The sequence below is a fragment of the Pipistrellus hanaki genome, assembly GCF_964339955.1.
Source record: "Pipistrellus hanaki genome assembly, chromosome: 3".
Taxonomy (NCBI): domain Eukaryota; kingdom Metazoa; phylum Chordata; class Mammalia; order Chiroptera; family Vespertilionidae; genus Pipistrellus; species Pipistrellus hanaki.
Window position 1 is genome coordinate 121,387,724 of NC_140505.1, and position 21,141 is coordinate 121,408,864.

General features: G+C 38.6%; 1 protein-coding gene across 5 annotated transcripts in view; it reads left to right on the forward strand.

Moving 5' to 3' along the window:
• The window catches only part of PPP1R12A (protein phosphatase 1 regulatory subunit 12A), a 141,076-nt gene that overhangs the window by 30,958 nt on the left and 88,977 nt on the right, over positions 1-21,141 (forward strand). For all 5 annotated transcript variants that reach the window (XM_084880201.1, XM_084880202.1, XM_084880200.1 and 2 more), the window contains exon 2: positions 14,295-14,425. In XM_084880201.1, the coding sequence (XP_084736327.1) occupies positions 14,295-14,425 (131 nt within the window). The remainder of the gene's footprint in view (positions 1-14,294; positions 14,426-21,141) is intronic.

Here is a 21,141-nt window from a genome sequence, read left to right on the forward strand (position 1 = left end):
CACAAGGATCTCTATCAATCATGATTCATCTTTATATGCCCAGCATATTATACTTAATAAATGATAGATGTTCAGTAGTTGTTGAAAAGATATGAACTGTATAACAATGCTGGTGAGGAGCATTAAAATCCAGAAACAATTTTTAACCTTTTGAAGTTTATTATTGTCGTAAAACAGAGCTTTGAGGTTTACCTCCATGTCTTATTTATCTATTCTGTTCTCATATTAACATGAAACAGCTGTAACAGAATAGTTTTCAATATGTATCAGACATGACTATTCCATTAAGCTTTACACATTGCTAAATTCTATAAAATGAACTTCTGTTTTCCCTTTTATTGTCATTTAATTTTTGAAAATTAAATTACAAGGTAGGTTAGTACCTTTTTTATTCTAAAATATGAGCATGCAAAGTTGTAAATAAAATATAAGTAATAGGAAAGTGAACTGTTATCTCAGTGTCTTCGCTCATTTTTCTATTCATCACTATTTTTCCCAAGAGCTCTGAAATGATCAGCACTAGTTGTGTCACATGATTGTTCTTAATCACTCCCATGCAAAGAAAACATTGCCAATTTTTATATATAATGTAGGAATATGCAGATTTGTCTAGGATGTCGTCACGTCACCACCGTTCACAGGGTGGGCATGGCTGCAGGGCCTCGGGGCCACACTCCGGGTCTAAGGGCAATTTTTTCCCCACCCAGACATACTCCCCTGCGGCCCGCAGCCAAATCCCAACGCTGACTGGGGTTTACTAAACTTTACTGGAGCAGCTCCCCTCACCCCCACCTCCTGCCCCAGGACTGTGCTGCCCAGCAGTGTCCCAACAGTCCAGCGGGCCTGGGAGAGCCGAGTGGGGCAGGGGCTGCAGGGAGCCACAGAGGGGTGGAGCTGCCAGAGCCAAGCTCCCAGGGGTCTGAGGAGGACTCCTGAGGGAAAAGGAAGCTTCAGCGAAGTGGCCAGCCAGGAGCCGTGGCCAGTGGGTTTGCAGATGTGCGGCCAGGCTTCCACCTGAGGGGCGGCTCACCTGTGAGCATTGTAGCTTCTGTGAAGTGGCTGACCAGGAGGCAGGCAGCCCAATGGGCACAGAGCAGCTCCAAGGCAGGGTGCACCGGAGGGGGCTTGGGCTGGGGTAGGGGCTGGCAGGCAACGATCTGCCTTGCCCATGGAGTGCAAGGTTCTGCAGTGGCCCCAAGATGCTGGTTGGCCAGGTGGGAAACAAGAGGTGATGACTGCCAGCATGGAAGGACACACAGTCGGAGGGGTATGGACCCGCAGCCCTGAGGCAGGGGTTGAGGGACAGTGCAGTGCCAGGTAACTCCACTGTGGTGGTTTGGCGAAGCTCCCGGTGCTAACCAGGCCTCGCCGCGGCCTGCACACTTGAGAGACCTCGACTGCTGCTCCTGCCTTGGCCCTAAAGCAAGTCCGCTCCTGTCCCTCCCCCATTTCCACCCTGCTGCACAGCGGTGCACACCTGCACAGTGAGTGAGAAACCCACCACCTGCTCCCCAGAACAGGGGGGCAGTAAAGAATGGGGATGAAAGAATGTGGAGCATCAGCGATGAAGAGGTGTTTGAGAATGAGGCTCAGAAGGTTTGTTCTATTTGCCCTGCGGCTGTCCCCTAGGAAAGGCGGAGAGCGCAGTTGTGAGGGCTGCCTGTGCCACAGCCAACTGGAATTGACCTGTTTCCTGGTCTGTAAAATGGATTAAGTGTGTCCCAGTGCCTTCACTGAGCTTTGATGGCCAATTGAAATAATATATAAAGAAAATGAGGGAAGAAGTGAGAAAGAAAGGGTGAGCAACACAAAAGAAAATGGAAGGAAGCTGTAAATCTTTTGTTACTTAGGGAATATAGTCAACAGTGTTGTAATGATGCTGTGATGCCAAGTGGATACTGGAAATATCGGGGAACACTGTAAAGTATATGATTGTCTAACCACTATTCTGTAACTAATATAAAACCTGAAACCAATACAAAATAATATTGAATGTAAAGAAATGAAAATAGGAGTGAAACTTTTATAAATTTCAGTTTAAATAAAGGCTGTAAAGGAAGGAAGGGGGAGAATAAAAAGAGTGTTTTTTATTTTATCACTTTATTGTCTTTTTAGTACATAAAAAAGACAGTTGTTATATGGTGCTTTTATACTTTTCTAAGTCATTATCCCATTTGAATTTCAGGGCAACTTAAAGACAAGATAATTATTCCCTCCACTGTTCAAAGAAAGGAAATCTTAGTGTCTGGCCCCAACAATTCAATTGTCAAGCCCTTATTGTAAAGCAGGGTTAGTGAAATTTTCTGTGAAGAGTCATATCTATATTAATAAAAGCCTTGGAGGTGATCAGGCCAACAGGGAAGGGCAGTTGGGGACGATCAGGCCGGCAGGGGAGAGGTTAGGGGGTGATCAGGCTGATAGGCAGAAGTGGTTAGGGGCAATCAGGCAGGCAGGCAGGCAAGCAGTTAGGAGCCAGCGGTCCCGGATTCTGAGAGGGATGTCTGACTGCCAGTTTAGGCTCAATTCCACAGCAGGTTCTGGATTGCGAAAGGGTACAGGCCGAGCTGAGGGACAAGCCCCCACACACATGCATGAATTTCGTGCACCAGGCCACTAGTCATAATAATAAAGAACTAATATGCTAACAGGGCAGAAGCAGGGAGGTGCCTGGAGGAGACAGGGCCATCCTGTGCCAGGGAGGGTGGGGGTGAGAGCACTTAGGGCCCCCCTTACCAGTCCTTTGCCACCCAGCACTCTCACTCAGAGCGCCCCCCCGCCCACCTGCCAGGGGAAGGAGCACAGTTCAGCAGGCGGGAGACTTCCACGCTCTCCTCTGGTGCCATGATAGGGCAGAGCTGCCTCATTGCTCCGGAGACAGAGCGGAGGTGGGAAGGCGCCTAGAGAAGGTGGGACCAGCCTGAGGGACTGAGGGCATGGCTTAAAGTGGCCACAAAAGGTCAGAGGTTGGGAACTGGGCCAGGCATGCTGAAGCTCTACATGGAGAGGTTTGGTTTGGGGATCAAGGCAGGGCAGTAGGTGGGTGGGCAGGACTGCACAGTTTCACACACTGGGCTCCTAGTAATATGCTTCTTTTTTTTCCCATCAGTTTTTAGTTTTTTTGTTTTTGTTTTTATTTATTGATTGATTCTTAGACAGAGATGGAGACAGACAGACTTAGATTTATTGTTCTACTTACCTATTCTCTCACCGGTTGCATCTTGTCTGTGTCCTGACCAGAGTTCAAACCCAAACCTTGGTATATGAGGACAATGCTCCAACAGGGTTACCCAGCCAGGGCAGCAGTTGTCAGTTTTGATGTTTCTTGGTTTATAGGTCATCCCTCTACATTTTACAGGACATAATTTTTCTAATAATTTTTTCGCATATTGGATACATTATGGCCTAAAAGTAAAAACACTGGAAAGTAAACATTACTCATAGTACTGAAACCGATGTTGCAGAATCCCCAAATACTTTTCATTTATTTGGGAGAAGCCTTCACATCGTTTTTATGTGCTTTTTTTTAATGCTCTTTTTTTTTTTTTTTTTTTTTAATGTTTGGTAAATTAAGAGCTACAAATTAAAATAAAGATATTGCTTTTCATTAAAGAGGAAGCTATCATAAGCAAAATAAGCCAGTCAGAGAAAGACAGGTATCACGTGATCTCACTTATACTAGTATGTGGAATCTAATGAAAATGAAATGACAACCAAAATAGGTCCAGAGGCCTGGAAGCATGGCACAAACTGATAGATCTCAGAGGGAAGGGGGAGAGAGGAATGTAGAGACTAACCAAAGAATATATATGCATGCTAGAGGCCTGGTGCATGAAATTCCTGCAAGAGTGTGATCCCTAGGCCTGGCAGACATTCAAAGTGAGAGTGTCTGGAGTGGAAGGGCAGGTCCCAACTGACCTCTGGGCCCTGGGCCTCTGGGCCTTAGCACGACCTCCTGTGCCTGAGTCCCCACGAGGAGATGCAGTTAGCATGGCCAGACACTGCAAGCATGGGCCTCTCGGCTGCCCAGCGGTGCTGCCTAGAAGCCAGGTGAGCAGCGTACTTTCTCCTGGCCGGCCTCACAGACTGGCTCCTGCAGGAACTTACAGGGAGCCCTACCGGCCCCTGTGGGCCTGGGGGCTGTGGCCTGGCTCACCCAGAAGCCCATTGATGCCGGTAGCACCTCCACTGCTGCCCGCTGCCAGAGCCTCATTGCTGACGCCCACAATGTTCCACGCCGCTCCCTGGTGGTCAGCGCATATAATAGCAATTGGTTGAACTCCTGGTTGAACTCTCAGTCAAGGGGACAATTTGCATAGTAGGCTTTTATTATATAGGATATGGACACAGACAGTAGTATAGTGAATGAAGGTCTAGTGTGGGGAAGGAACCAAGTGGAGGGGGTAATGAGGAAGAAAAGGGAGACATCTGTAATACTCTCAACAATAAGAATTGAAGAATAGAGAAGCTATCATATAGTGTAAAGGGATGACAGATGAAAGCAAGACAGAAGGCAGAAAACCTATTAAAAGCAATCCCCAAAAGCATTTTAGGTATTATTTTAAATACATAAACTATTGGCAACAAGGACATTTGTTGTAAAACATCAAAGTTTAATAGTTGATTCCATAATAAGTTAATAGAGAAAAGTTAAGTTACATTTTTTTGAAATGACAAAGGAATGTATAACAGACTTGAGAAAGATTTCCATCAAAAGTTGTTTGTTAAGAAAGTTTCAGTAATTAATATTTACTCTTCTTTATGTATTTAAACTTCGTGGATTCGATCATAATATATTTCAGGGACACTTTTGAAGTTATTGCTAAAAATATATTTAAGTGAAACTAGAATAAAAAATAAAAATCCTCTCACAGTTTAGTACCTGTGTTTCATGTATTTTAAGGTTATTAGATTTGACTGCTGTCTAGGCCTTTCCATCCATGGGAATCCCAAAGCCTTATATGGTCAAGACTTAGCTTTTAGACTTTCCGTGAAATGCAAGGCACCACTCCAAAAAAGAAAGAAAGCCAGAGTAGTTGGCTTTCACTTTGTCTTCTGTGTTCTCTTCTTGGCTGACTTTATTACCACAGTAGCTAAATTACTGAGAACTTTATGTGCATTGGAAGTCTGTCTTACTAGTGGAAGGAATTCCTTTTGTGGCAGTAGTGCTATGCTAGATGCTAATGCCATTGCTTATGTAATTTGATATTTTTTTTGTTTTAAAGGAAACTTAGAGGCAGTTCTGGTTTATTTTATTTAGGATATGAGGGGATCATATCTGTATGTAGTGTGGTGGAAATTGTAGGTTTCACTAATGTCAGGTATTAGAGAAAGTGAAAGTGAAATTATTTGTTTGGAGTCTTTCCTATATTGGAACTCTTGCTACCTGGATAAGGGGACGCAGGTTTGTAAAACGTGAACATGCAAGAATAGCAGTGATATCCAAAAAAGGACTATGAAAACAATAACTTATTTCTACCCTGGTACGGTCTTTTCAGCCCTAGTCATTTTTTGCTCTGAATAATGTGAGTTTTTTGAGTGGTCATGAGTATTACTCATTTGTACATCTACCTCCAAGATAGTTTAATATTTTGTAGATATTAAAATTCTTTGTATAAATCACACATTTTTCATGTGGGAAAAGAGAAAATATTATTTCCTCTAACATAATAAGATTGTAAAATGTTCTGTAACTTACTCATTCTCCTGTAGTAAGTCACATATGATATGGAAAAGTTAATTTCTCTAATACTGTCCTCTACAGGTAACAAAGAATCAGCAACCTATTTCTGAGTCTTATCAGTAAAGCTAAAATCATACTTTAGATTCCTCCATTCAACAGTTGATTACTGTCATTTGTATTCTAGATACTATATGGAAACATACTGCGGTCCTTGCATTTAAGAGTTCACAGAATAGTGGAGCAAAAGGAAAAGGAAATGAAGGCAGAGATAGTACATATTGGTAGAAAATTATAGTTGGTAACAATGTTTTAAGTGTGTTAGGATAGATATGTTTGCAATATTACAGGAAATGGAAGGAGAGGATGACTTAACTCTGGTTACATTAACATAGGTTGGGGAAGGCCTTAGAAATAAAAGGTTAAAAGATGGTTAAAAGAAGACTAAATTGAGGAGCAATCTGTAGAGTCCAGCAGTGCCTTAAGCCATTATTCAGGGGTACTTTTTTACTTTTTTTAGAGAAGTTATAAAGTCCCAAACTACCTTAGTTAATTCTTATGATCAAAAAGAATTGAAATTTTATCATTAAGTTACTTTTTTCTTGGCAACTAGACTCAACCTTCTCCTGCCAACCTGCTTTTTTTTGTGATAGAGCTAAGAATGTGCTTTTGGTAGGTTTTTAAACTGGGTTTTGTTTTATCTGAAGTCCTTTTATTTGTCATGTCTGCCTCAGCAGTTTTGTAGCCTCTGTCTTTCAAGCAGAAATATTTATGTGTGTCAAAGTCTATTAGATAGCTAAAGAAAATTACCAAAAGAAGTTTATTAGATACTTTTATGAATACATAATAGTGTCCTTGCCTTTGAGAGCATAAAATCTACAAAGTTTTCCTCCCTAAAGGTGAAAAATAGTATAAAATTTTGAAATTATTAATTTGTTATCAATTATCTATATTTGAGAGAGACTTAAAATTCACAGTGCAGTGATACACACATGTATTATATTATAGACTAGTAGACCAATGCACAAATGAAGACTCGTGCAAGAATGGGCCTTTGTTATTCGAGCTATTGGCACTGCCTTGGCTGTTTGGAGCAGCCTTTCCGCCATGGCCCAGAGCCGCCTTTCTGCCTTCCCACGCTGCCCAGAGGCTCAGAGACCTGGAGCGATTGGGGTGGTGGGTACGCCTGCGTCATCACCACAAGTGTCCCACCCCATGCTGTGTATGCAAATTAACTTGGCATATTTGTTGGGTTAATTTGCATATTCCTGGTTGGCTGGTGGGTGTCACAAAGGTACAGTCAATTAGCATGTTACTTTGTTATAGGTAGATAAACTAGAGGCCCAGTGCATGAAATTGGTGCACTGGGGAGGCGGGGTCCCTCAGCCCAGCCTGCGCCCTTTCACAGTCCAGAACCCCTCGCTCCTCACTGCTCTCTGCTCCTTACCACTGTCACAGAGGCAAGAGAGGCTCCTGCCACCACCACTGTGCTTGGCAGCTGAGAGCCCTGCTTCAAGCTGAGCTGTGCTCCCCCTGTGGGAGTACACTGACCACCTGGGGGACAGCTCCTGTGTTGAGTATCTGACCCCTGGTGGTGGTCAGTGCACATCATAATGACCATTCATTCTGGTCATTCCACTGTAATGGTCGCTTAGGCTTTTATTATATAGACCAGAGTCTCAGCACACAAAATTTGTGCGCGGGTACAGTCCCTAGCCATGGCCTGTGATCAGGACCATCTACCTTGGCTGCCCACAGCCAAGCCCTCCGCCCCCCTTCACTGTTCACCATTGTGTGATCAGAGCCTGACAGCTGGGGGAAGGGACTGAGAGGTTGGCCATTCCCGCCTGCTCGCCAGCCCCGCCCCTGCCTTGGGTTGCCCTCTGTGTGTGGGGCAACCAGCAGGGCAGAGTCCTTGGCCTGGTGCCACCCGCATCCCCCACTACCCACCCCAGGTTCCCCATTCGGCATTGGGCAATTTGAGTCTGCTGGCTGGGGGGAGGGGCCAAGAGGCCCACCATTCAGCCCACTATCTGGCCCGCCCCCTGCCACCACCCACCCTGGTTCCCCACTTGCCAGCCCTGCCCCCACCATGGGTTACCCTCTGTGTGTGAGGCAACTGGCGAGACATAATGGGGTCCTTGCATTTAAGGCCAACCTTGTCCCCCGCCCCCACTCCCAATTTCTGTTTGCCATCAGGCGATTAGAGCCTGCCGGCCAGGGAAAGGAACCTAGAGGTGGTCAGTGCACCTCATAGTGACTGGTTGAACGGTCCTTCTGGTCGTTTGGTCAATTTGCATATTACCCTTTTATTATATAGGATTATATATATGGTACAATGGTTACCAGACTGTGTTCCTCAACTTGGACATAAAAATAGATGTTAGTGGGAAAAGGTATTTGTAAACCAAGTTCTGCAGTAAAGCTGTTTTATTACAGTATTTTTTTAAAATTTAATTGGTTTTAAGATCCTTCATGTCGAAAACCATTAACTTTTCTAGTTTAGTAGTTTCATGGAAACAGTTGGAAATACTGTACTAAATTTTTGTGATAAATTATCTGTAAATAAGGGTGTCCCAAAAATGCGTATATATTTTCACAGCTGATAGTTCAATTTTGAAAATAAAATGTATTTTAATAAACACTACCTTTATAATTACTCAAAGTGTGTGTATACAATTTTGGGAGTGTGTGTGTGTGTGTGTGTGTGTGTGTGTGTACACACACACGTGCGTGCCCACACTGGGATCTTTTTATAACAGTTTGGGGAAAGTGAATGAATTAATACTTGATATTGCTAATATATAGGAAATCGAATGGTAATGGTGATTTCTTTTTTTTTCTTTCCCCAAAGTATGTTTTTGTTGATTTTTAGAAAGAAAGGAAAAGAGATAGAAAAATCAATGATAAGAGAGAATCATTGATTGGCTGCTTCCTGCATGCCCGTTACTAGGGATCTACCCTGCAACCCAGGCATGTGTCCTAACTGGGAATCATAGGTTGATGATGCTCAACCACTGAACCACTGCTGGATGGAATAGTAATTTTTATTATTTATTAGAGAGTTATTTTTTTATACCTTTTTATTTACTCATCAAGCACAAGTGCTGGCACATTAGCAGATGGTTATTGCTTAGTTTTTTTGAAGTGATAATTTCAGATTGTTTTGGAATTTCAAGAAGTAGAAATGGCTCAATGTTAGACTTTTAGTTTGTGATAGATTTAAATTTAGATAATTCTTTAGCTTAAAGGACTAACTGATGACATTTAAGAAATACAGGAGAAAAAGCAGATTAGAGATTAAATAGTGAAGGGATCGTGATGCTTGGATACATATAAGCTAAAGTAATCAAAACTGGTATATAAATAAATACCTTCTATGTTAAAAAAAAAAAAAAAAAATCTAGCAATAGCCCTAGCTGGTTTGTCTCAGTGGATAGAACTTCAGCCAGTGGACTAAAGGGTCCCAGGTTTGATTCTGGTCAAGGGCATGTAAGATCCCTGTGCCAATCAGGTGTGATCAGGAGGCAACCAATCCATTTGTCTCTCTTACACTGATGTTCTCTCTCTCCCCTCCCCCTCCCTTCCACTCTCTAAAAATCAATAGATAAATATCCTTGGGTGAAGGTTAACAAAATAAAAATCTAGCAGTGTTACCATTATTTATTGCGGCATAACAAATCACCCCTAAACTTAACACACTAAACATTTATTATCTCACATTTTCTTTATTTAAAAATATATATATATATTTTATTTCAGAGAGGAAGGGATGGGGGGGGGGGGGAGAGATAGAAACATCAATGATGAGAGAGAATCATTGATCGGCTGCCTCCTGCACGTCCCACACTGAGGATTGAGCTGGCAACCTAGTATGTGACCTGACTGGGAATCAAACCATGACTTCCTGGTTCATAGGTCAATGCTCAACCACTTACAATACTGCCTGGGCAGTTTGGCTCTTTGCAAACTTGGAGCTAAGCACTGTGCTATATGCTCAAATTGTAAAAATAATTTACTTAATGGATGTTGATTACCCATAACTAACCATCATTCATTTAGGGAACACCATTTCAGATGCAAATCCTTTGGCATACTTTTATTTAAAAGGACACATGTTACATAACTATTTTAATTAGAATGCATTAAACTTAATTTGCCAAAAGGAAAAAAATGGAAGAATAATGGTTAAATTTTAGGGGTCTTTTTTGTTGTTGTTGTTTTTTGTTTGTTTTTTTGTTTTGTTTTGTTTTTTTACAACTAGAGAGTATTTCCTTAAGCATTTTTTAATATTAAGAAAATAGGCTATGAATATGTTGCAAGAGGATTTTTTTAACCACGTTCCAATTCTAGAAAGATTTAAATGAAATCTAGAAATCAGTACAGATATTTTTGCTTTTTCCCCCATCGTCTCATGTTTTTAGCTATATTAATATTTCTACCTTGCTAGAATTTATAATGTTCACATTCTTTTTGATTCACTTATTAGGAGTCTTTAGATTATTTTGTCTTGATTTCTGAATTTTTTTATGTCCCTAAGAATTTTAAACACTAAAGGAAGTGCTCTTCCCTTATAAAAGTGTTGGCTTCTAAATATCTAGTTTTAACTTAGTACTGTATTTACAGATATTTATCCATAAAGAAAATAACAATGCTGTGTAATAAGATTAGATAAAGGTAGACTTTAATCTTTGAATATGGTTTTCAGTTTTTTATGTCCTCATTCAAGTACTTAGTACTTATTGGGTGAAGAATGAAAGTAGTGCTTAGATTACTTTTTACCCTAAAAACTTTCATTCTTTTTTATAATCTAAAAATGTTTTCTTTTATTGTGTTTTTTTTTTATATTTTCTTATCTGTTTGGATGTCTACTTCATTTAATATATAGTGTCTTCTATATTTTCTCTAAGATGCTGCCTATACATAAGAGTTTGAACTTTTTAAATCCAAATTAAGAATTTCCTATGGCCTAGCCATTGTGTACAATGTATTTTGAATTTATTGTTCCATAATTCTATCATTTGAATATATTATTTATTGTGAGGGCAGGTATTTATTTTTACATCTATATTTCCTACTTGCTTGTATGATAAGAGTAGAAAGCCCAAAAAAAGTAATTAAACCTAAATGCACTGCTGACCTTGTTAGCTGTTTTTATAACTAAGTGTAACAGATGAACTCCTAAGATTATCCATGCTCTTTTATTTGCCAGTCTTAATGCAAGATCAAAGTGTTTATTTTTTATTTTTAGTATGGTAGTACTGCTTGGAGTTTTTCTTTGTTTTGTATAAGCCACACCCACAGCTCCTTGTTTGATATATCCAATTCAGTTTTCTTTAAAATGGAACAAAAACTTGCTTTTATATCTTCACTTCAGTTTTTCTTTAAGCATACTCACTGACATCTGTCAGTCAGAATGCTTAAGGCATGGGCAGTTTTCTAGTATATCTACAAATTTCTGCTCCCATCAGTTGAACAGAACTGAGTTTTCCTTACTAAGGAGTCAAAGAGTTGTTTCAAGGAAGTATAAATTGATTTAGAGAACTTTGTATTCAAATTAATTTGTTTGTTATCAGTAATGGTTACTAATGGTTAGACACAAATTGTAAGCATTTCAACTAATTCACTAAAATCACATTTTCACCTAAGTTGTTATAATTGCATTTATACAACTAAATCTTTTATTCTGCATTGTATATAATTTGTATGAGTAAGCTTATATAAAACTTGTATGTATAAAAGTGTTTGAAGGGGTTTGGAAGATTTTCTTTATTTTTTTAAGCCAATCTTTTTTATTTTTTTTATTTTTTTATTTTTTACAGAGAGGAAGAGAGTGGGGTAGAGAGTTAGAAACATCTATGAGAGAGAAACATTGATCAGCTGCCTCTTGCACACCCCCTACTGGGGATGTGCCCGCAACCAAGGTACGTGCCCTTGACCGGAATCGAACCTGGGACCTTTCAGTCCACAGGCTGACGCTCTGTCCACTGAGCCAAACCGGTTTCAGCGGTTTAGAAGATTTTCTAAAGTTAAAAGTTAATTATCCTCTTAGAAATCATTAGTAGATGGGACTTTTACCAAAAGTATTGGTACTAAAAGGAATATTTGATAAGTATCCACCATCTAATTTTGTTTTGTAATTTATAGAAGGATGAAAAAGTAAGTTTTGGATAAGAATAGAAAAAAAAAAAGAAAATTTAAATGTATGATACAGCACATGGCATATGTATTGATACAAATATAATAGTAGCAATTACTGTTTGACAGGTACTATTCTTTCTGTGCTGTATGTATTCATATATTTCTCATTGTAAACTTTTGGGGTGGGTACCGTTATTCTCCTTTTTTAGAGCAAACTGTGGTACACAGAATTTTAAATAATTTATCCAATGACACTAGTAACTGTCAGAACTGGATTAATCCCAGATAGTCTAGCTCTAGAGTGTACTTTTAACAAAACTGCTTTCATGAAAAGGAATATAACACTATCAGAATATATTTCAGATCTTGCTAAATTTGTAATCGTGGTTTTACATAATTGAATTCCATAGTTGCTAAACACATTTGTTTTTATTTTTTCTAGGAATGAAATTTAATGATTTTTTTTAAAGATACACATGCCCTACCCAAAATCTGTCTGTAAGCCATGGACTCCATCTACTTTGAGCCAACGTTGTACAGCTTCATTATTCAGCTTTTTCCTTAAAATGTGTGGGGAACAGAGTTTGTCCTTCAGCTAATTTCTTGAGAAAAATTATAGGCCCCCTTTAAAATAAAAACAGGTGACTTATATACATAAACTAGTTTATTGAATTAGTTTACAGTTCAAGTTGACAAAGCTGCCCCTGCCTGGATTTAAAAAGACAGAAGTATCTTCACACAGCCATTTATTAATGGTAATTGCTCTGGATATGTATTCAGAAAAAATTCAAGATAAACCATGTCAGATAATATTTTGCACATATATTTGAGTTGTTCTGTTTCTTTCCATATTTAGTCAAATATTTAAAGTCAGCAAATCATGTGTCTCTTAATGTGCTGCATGTGCTAGCTTTTGATTCTCTTAGCAACAATATTGTTATGAGAAAGCTTTGCCAGTTTTTTGACTGTGCTTTATAAATGCTCAAGAGAATATTTGGAACAGTTTACACCACAAACTTGGGATTCATATATAATGTATATTTTGTGACAGTGTTTTTAGCATTTAATTTATATTTAAACATTTCAAAAACTTGTAACAAAATAATCATATTTAACAATAACTACATTAGGTATTTTTGTTGGTTTTTCTTACATTATACTGGGAAAACATAAAAGTTTTTCAACTAGCCTAGTCATTCACCTTCCTAAAATGGAGAAACTTTAAAAATTAATCATTCCTCCTGAAAATGTTTTATCTCAATCTCAAGTATTACTCATACAATAAAAGAAATAAGACTATTCTAGATCCTGCCTACCTTTATCGGCCCATGTATCTTGACTTTGCCTCTTCATACACCAGGAAATGTTTCACTTATTCATATGTTAAGCTCAGGTGTAGAGCCTCCCCTAGGAAATATTTCCTAACTACCACCATTCTTCCTTAGTTCTTTTTTTCTAAGCTTCCACAATAACCAGTGCGCGGCTCTGTGATTGTATTTATCACATTCCTTTTGATATACTCATCTACTTATGTATGTGTCTTCCTTACCAGATGGTAACGTTGAAAACTTTCTCTTTAACTAAATGAATAAAATATCACAAATGTCTTTGTCTTCCAAGTAGAATTACTGGTCATAATTTAATCCTTTTCTTAATGTTTTCATAGTCACTTCTCTGCATTCTCTCCCTGAGTGATTTCAGGTCCTATTATTTTAATTATTATCTTAATGAAGATAATTCCCACGTTTTCATCCCACATTTATTTTCAAAGATCTGCGTATCCAAGGTGATTGGATAGAGATACAGATACCTATAAATTCAGCATATCCCAAAGCTAAAAAACATTTTACTTTCCTCAAACTGCTCCTCAAATCTGTGGTATTTATTTCCATGGATGGCTTCTCTCTGTCCTTCACTCTTCATACTTAATCTTTAATTAATCTTGCACATTTTCTCCTAAGCTTTTTTTTTTTTTTTTTTTTTTTTTTTTTTTTTTAATATAGACCCAGTCTGGGTACTCTTCCCTTTTCATATTGCTTTCAGTATTCTTTCTAAAATACTGATCTGATTATGTCACCCCCTCTGCTTAAAAACTCTGAATAGCTTTTCAAACATCATCTTGAAATTCTAAAATGTCTTCTACTACTTCACCCTACTGCTAGGGTGAAGCCACTGTTAATTCAGTGGCTCAATGCAGGTTCCTTAATGTGTAGGAGTAGAAATCAGATTTAATACAACCTTTGTATCCAATCCAGTCACCTTTTTGTATTATATTCAGACCTTTTTTGACCTAGCCTTATCCTGTTTTGTAATTTATAGATATTTTATACCACTGGATGACTTGCTATTTGTTTATTCTATGCTTTAAAAAAAAAAAAATGTAGTACATTTGCTTATTAAAGTTCCTTCCAGTTAACTTTCTAAGTGAACAATTCCTATGTAATTTTCAAAACTTTTTTTTTGTGTGTGTTTTTAGGCTTGCATTGATGACAATGTTGATATGGTGAAGTTTCTGGTAGAAAATGGAGCAAATATTAATCAACCTGATAATGAAGGCTGGATACCACTACACGCAGCTGCTTCCTGTGGATATCTTGATATTGCAGAGTAAGCCAGTTCTCTGTTTACTTTTATTCAAATACAATTATAGAGTCCTTAGATTTTACAGAAAATTTTCTTAAAGGTAGATGAGCAACATTTTACTTTACTGTAATACATGAAAATTATTCTTCCCAGAAAAGAGAATAAGTGGTTCTTGGGAATCCTAATATTGAGTCCATTGATAACGGTATGAGATCCTCACCTTGTCTCCCCACCTCTGGCTTTTGGTACTTTGTATAATGTGAGTAATTGATTGTACACATGCTTCACCCTCTCATCTTCTTTTCTTTTGAGCACATGTACAGGATTGTCAAATAATTCAAGTCTATCCCTATGTAATTATTAATTGTTAGACATTAACAATACTTTTCAATTTGGTTACCTTGCTATAGGGAGTTCTCCATTTAGTCAATTTATGCTTGTTTAATTTTTATTAGTATTACTTCCAAATTCAGTGAGAGTCATTGTATTAACCACCTTTAATGAGTGGGTACTTTCCAAGAAAATTCAATTATTTAAGCTTTTAACAGGAAGTCTGAATATCTTGACAAAATAATTTTTTCATTAAATTTTTTTTCTTCTTACTATGTGTCAACACTATAAATACTTTATTGTCTATCTGCACACATCAAAGCTTTTCAACTTTGTGAATCTCTCTTAGTAAACTTTTAGTTTTATTTCTTTGTATATTTCACACACACACACACACACACACACACCATGTATATTAAAGATCTGATACTTCAATTTAAAGGAGAGGCAGTGTTTGGTGAAATGAAAGTGCTCTGACCTTGGAATCAAAAGATCAGCATTGTGTTTTATTACTGACTTAACACTAACTGCACTATGTCTTTTAGTAATATGTGTCTTCCTTCTGGACCTTGACTTCTTTATATGATTTCTCTGGTCGGTGTGGCTTAGTGGTTTAGCATTGACACAGGAACCAAAAACTCGCCAGTTAAATTCGTAGTCATCGCATATGCCCAGGTTGCACTCAATCTCCAGTAGAGGCAGTGCAGGAGTCAGCTGATCAGTGATTCTCTCTCATCACTGATGTTTCTCTCTCTCCAAAAACAAATAAAACCATATTTAAAAAATCCTATCTAATAGAAGGGTAATATGCAAATTAGTTATTGCTTCATCACAAAGATGGCAGCGCCCAGTCCTCTCAGCCCTGCTGGAGTACCCCAATCCCAAGGGGGTGGCCACTGAGAGGGTGCAGTGTGAGCAGCCTGGAGGAATGCTTGCTTCATTGCCACGGCGACGAGGCAAGCGTTCCATCCTGGCTGCTGAGGGCCTCTGGGCAGAGGGCACAGAGCTACCAGGTTGAGGAGAGGGACACTTGCGTCATCGCCTGGTGACAAGGCAAGTGTTCACACCCGGCTGCAGAGGGCCTCTAGCCAGGGAGGGCAGTTGGGGGCCATGAGGCCAGCTGGGGAGGGCAGTTAGGGGCAAGCAGGCTGGCAGGCAGAGTGGTTAGGGGCAATTGGACAAGCAGGCAGGTGAGCGATTAGAAGCCAGCAGTCCCGGATTTCGAGAGGAATGTCTGACTTCTGATTTAGGCCGGATCTCACAGGGATATCCCCTGGCAGTCAGACATCCCCCAAAAGGTCCCAGATTGAAGAGGCTGCAGGCTGGGTTGAAGGACACCTCCTCAACCTCTTTTCTCCCCCACCTCCTCCACCACCACCACAACCACCACCACCACCACCACAACCACCACCACCACCACCACCACCACCACCACCCCCGCACAAATTTCGTGCACCGGGCCACTAGTAAATAAATAAAAGGAGGTCTTTTTGCCATTGCAAAACAATAGTGGTTGTTCATAATTATAACCATGGTTCTCAAGTTCCATAATTATAATCATGGTTCTCAAACTCCTTCTGTTCTTTTCATGCATATGATTTGGATCTCTTCATCATAGAAAAAATAGCTAATGTGTATTTATCTTTAGCTGTCCTTAAATATTTAGTTCTTAGACACTGGGGTCAACTGAGGTGGGTTATGAAAGCTTCCTCAACCACTCAAGTGGTATGACCTTGCTTAACTTTTATAAGCTTCAGTTTTCTCCTCTATTTCTCTATAGAATAGGAATGATATTGCCAAGGTTTACTGTGGGGGTTAACTGATATAACTCATCAAGCATATTTGGCCCACAGAAAGTACTCAGTATATGTTAACTTTTGACCATTATTTCATTTATCTCTTCTGGGAAAATGAAAACCCAATTTTTTTCTTTAGGTGTTTAATCTTTGTGTTTTATTTTTTTATTTATGTTTCTGAGTTTGAAAAGATAATTGTCCTGAATAATTTCCTATGGAATAATTTTTGTAGACTTTTTGATAACCCATTGTGGCACTTGGGATGATTTTAGCTACAAGTAAGTATTTCAGGTTTAAAATGCCCTAAAAAATAAGAGCTCTTGTTATAGAGGATAATATATACTTTAGAGCCATGTTCGGCAAACTGCGGCTTGCGAGCCACATGCGGCTCTTTGGCCCCTTGAGTGTGGCTCTTCCACAAAATACTACGGCTTGGGTGAATCTATTTTGAAGAGTGGCATTAGAAGAAGTTTAAGTTTAAAAAATTTGGCTATCAAAAGAAATTTCAATCATTGTACTGTTGATATTTGGCTCTATTAACTAATGAGTTTGCCGACCACTGCTTTAGAGGAAGGGCATTCAGGTTTATTAAACTGCTTGATGATCATCTAGTTCTGGGGTCTTACATGCTTTTTCTTCTTCTGACTTTCCTAAATACAGACCTTATGCCTACCCTGGCCCCCTCTTAGTGGCAAGATGATCACTACAGCTCCTGACTTGTGATTTTCCATATGCTCATCCCAAAAACAAAATAAAAATTGGTTGAGGAGTGGAAATTATCTTCTTGATATTCTGTGTATGTCAAGGGAGGGCAACCCTCTAACTGCAGCTTATTGGCCTGGCTTAATATTTGCCTCTGTCTACTCTGGAAAAGCAAGAAGCAAGAATCTGGCTTATCCAATTTTTTACATGCCAGTAAACAAGTGTGAAGGGGATGAATAGTCTGCTCAGATATTATTTTCAATAAAGTAACTATAACTTTTTATTTTGGGGGAGCTAGGATATGGAATATATGCTTCTTAGGTCCTGTGCAAACAAATTAGAAAATAATGACTTTTTTTTTGTCATATGTACTTTTTAAAATTATGACAATGTTTATAGAAATTACCTAGTATATAATGGGTTATTTGTTAAGGTGATAGCCCCAAACTTTTCCAAATGCATGATTATTTTATCAGCATTATGTCTTTCAGCAATTAATTCCACTGATGAGTGTGAGAAGTTAATGAAACCCTAGTTTTCTTGGGCCTAGAAAGATATAGCATGGTGGATAGCTTAAGAGTTAGGGTGAAGATATCTCCAGATCAGAGCACTTGTTAGGGTAAAAGGCCCCATTAATACTAATGTAGAAACAACTGTTAGAAACTAGGAATAACCTTGGAAAATTGGGTCACTTTGCTAAATGAAATATTTGGGTTTAAATTTGTTGCAAATCCTGGTTTTGCATTCACTAGCTTTGTGCCCTTGGCCAAGCTACTTAGCCTCTATGATTAATATTATTTAAGAAATAATGTGGTTATTTGGGAATGATCAGGCATCTTCCTAGCTCTTACTTCTCATATTTCTTTCCATGTTTTTCACCATGTCAGTACTGGGCTACTTTTAGTTTCCTGACAGTCCTTGCTGGTTCATATCAAAGTGTCTTTGCACACAGTGGTTCATTTGCCTCATTTCTTTACTTGATCGGTTTCTACCAAACTCAGACCTTTCTGGTATTCCTGGCTGATTCATCATCATCTCTAATTGTTTACATGCTGCTTTACAGAAAAGTGCAAATTCATTCATATTGAAATGAGCTGAAGCAAACAGTGAAGGAGATGTTTTACTCTGAGAATTTGAGGCTGATTAGGCTACAGTGAGTTCTAAATTTTTGACTTTTGTTGGAGATAGTAGAACAGGTTACAGTTTAGTTTATTGACATTTCATGTCTGGTCTGTAACCTAGCAGAAACCAGTTGAATAGATGAATGATACTTCTTCATATTCTGGCTCAATTGTCTGACCTTTCACCAAGATAATTACCCTCAACCTCTCCCTGCTTTGACTATGGTAGAAGTCTTAGGGAAAACTAACAATAGAGATTAATAATGCCCTTTCTCCAGAGTGGATTAGAGGAAGTATAAAAAGCACTGATTGATCTTTTGAGGTCTAAGTAGTTTTAGGAGTTCCTGCATTTAAACATATCTTACTAGAGGCCCAGTGCACGAAATTAGTGCACTGGTAAGGGTCCCTAGCAGCTGCCGGCTGCCAACTGCCAGCCGGGTACTCCCTCCCTTCCCCTGGCCGCCTGCCAGCCCCACCTGCCAGGGTCTCCTTCCCTTCCCCCGGCCGGCTCACCCTTGGTCGAATTCCCAGAAGACCTCCGGTCGAGGGGACAATTTGCATACTACACTTTTTATTATATAGGATGTGTTTCAGTCCACTGCAGTTATATATAATATCCTTATTGATTAGCACCATTATACCATCTTTGGTCATTAAGAGTCTGTTTATATTGGCTTCTGAGTCCTTGGGACATTACCAGATAAAGTGAATTTGCACGTTAGTATTACAAGGTGTTCCAGACATGTTTTACATTTCCTGCCCTAGGTCTAGACTTGCCATTTCTCCAAGAAGCCCCTTCCTTGTAATGGGTGCTAGAAGTGCTTATTGTTACTATTGGTCATTGTTTCCAATTCAAATTCAGCAGCAGGCTGTTTTAATTGAATCTCTTCTATCATATATCAGTATTTCCTTTCTCTTCCATTTCATTGCCGGGAATTATAAGATTAATATAACACATAATTACTATTTATTTCATCATATGTTACACATATATTACACTGTAATATAACAGCAATACCACCACCACCAATAACAACAGTATGATTACTAAAAGCAGTTTGAAGTTTGGTTGATTTGTTGGTTGGGTTTTTTGGGGAGGAGGAAGGTGGTTCATTTCTTTTTGTCCTTAATTATCGGATTTGAAATATATCATCAAATTACTCTCTGCAGAAGTCAGTTGAAATAGTTCTAGTCTGTATGGTTATACCACCAAATAGGTGTGCTGTTAGGTTCACTGTTGTTGTTGTTTTAGAGTTTGTTTTTTAAATATTTAATTTTGTTTTATAATTTATATAAAAATAGCAGGTTCTAATGGCAATCCCTGTTCTACCACTCTATTTCTTCCCACATTCTATATTCTTTAATTTTCTATTTTATCCCAGTGTGTTTTTTAAAATTTAAAGTAAGTATTACTCCTCCTTTGTAGATAAATGATAGAACATTGTATACATATCCCTTGACTTTGCTTTTTTCACTTAACAGTCTATTACGGAAAATGCTATATACCCTGTTTCTCCGAAAATAAGACAGTGTCTTATATTAATTTTTTCTTCCAAAGTTGCGCTAGGTCTTATTTTCAGGGGATGTCTTATCTTTCCATGCACTAGGTCTTATTTTCGGGGAAACACAGTAGTAGAAAATAGAAATATTTCTCATTTTTTTGAGTACTCCATTGTACAGTATGTCATTTTGGTTTGATCAGCCTATTCCTGTTGATTGACCAATGAACGTTATTTATTTGAATAACTAGTTTTAGCCTGGGAATTGTTTTGGAGTTGTTGTATTTTTGTTTTTTGTTTTTATATTCTTGTAAATCATAAAAAAAAATTTTTTTTCATTGATTTTTTACAGAGAGGAAGAGAGAGGGATAGGGATAGAGAGAGAATCATCAATTAGCTGCCTCTTGCACACCCCCTACTGGGGATGTGCCCGCAACCAAGGCACATGCCCTTGACCAGAATCGAACCCGGGACCTTTCAGTCTGCAGGCCGACGCTCTATCCACTGAGCCAAACCGGCCTTGGCAAATCATAGAAATTTTTGTGTTTCTGAAAAATACTTTGTATTTGAGTAATAAAATTTAAATGACTTATTAACATTTTGGTTATTAATGTGATTATTCTGATATGATCATTTTATGTTTTAATTTCATCACCATATTTGTTCAGGTCTTCACTACGGATGTTTAAGGAATTTTTTTTTTAATTTAATAAATATTTATTGTTCAGATTATTACAACTGTCCCTCTTTTCCCCCCCCATAGCTCCCCTCCAGCCGGTTCCCACCCCACCCTCTGCCCTTACCCCTACACACACACTGTCCTCATCCATAGGTGTACGATTTTTGTCTCGTCTCTTCACACACCCCACACACCCTTTTCCCCCCTAGAATTGTCAGTCCACTTCCTTTCTATGCCCCTGATTCTATTATATTCTCCAGTTTATTCTGTTCATCAGATTTTTTTATTTACTAGATTTTTAGATTCACTTGTTAATAGATATGTATTTGTTCATAATTTTTATCTTTACCTTTTTCTTCTTCTTCCTCTTCTTAAAGAATACCTTTCAGCATTTTAAATATTTAATTTTGGTTTGGTGGTGATGAACTCCTTTAGCTTTTTCTTATCTGTGAAGCTATCCTTCAATTTATCTCTCCTTCATTTCTGAATGATAGCTTTGCTGGGTAGCTTAATCTTGGTTGTAGGTTCTTGCTATTCAACACTTTGAATATTTCTTGCCACTAACATCTGAACTGCATAATTTCTGTTCAGAAATCCGTTGACAGTCGTATTA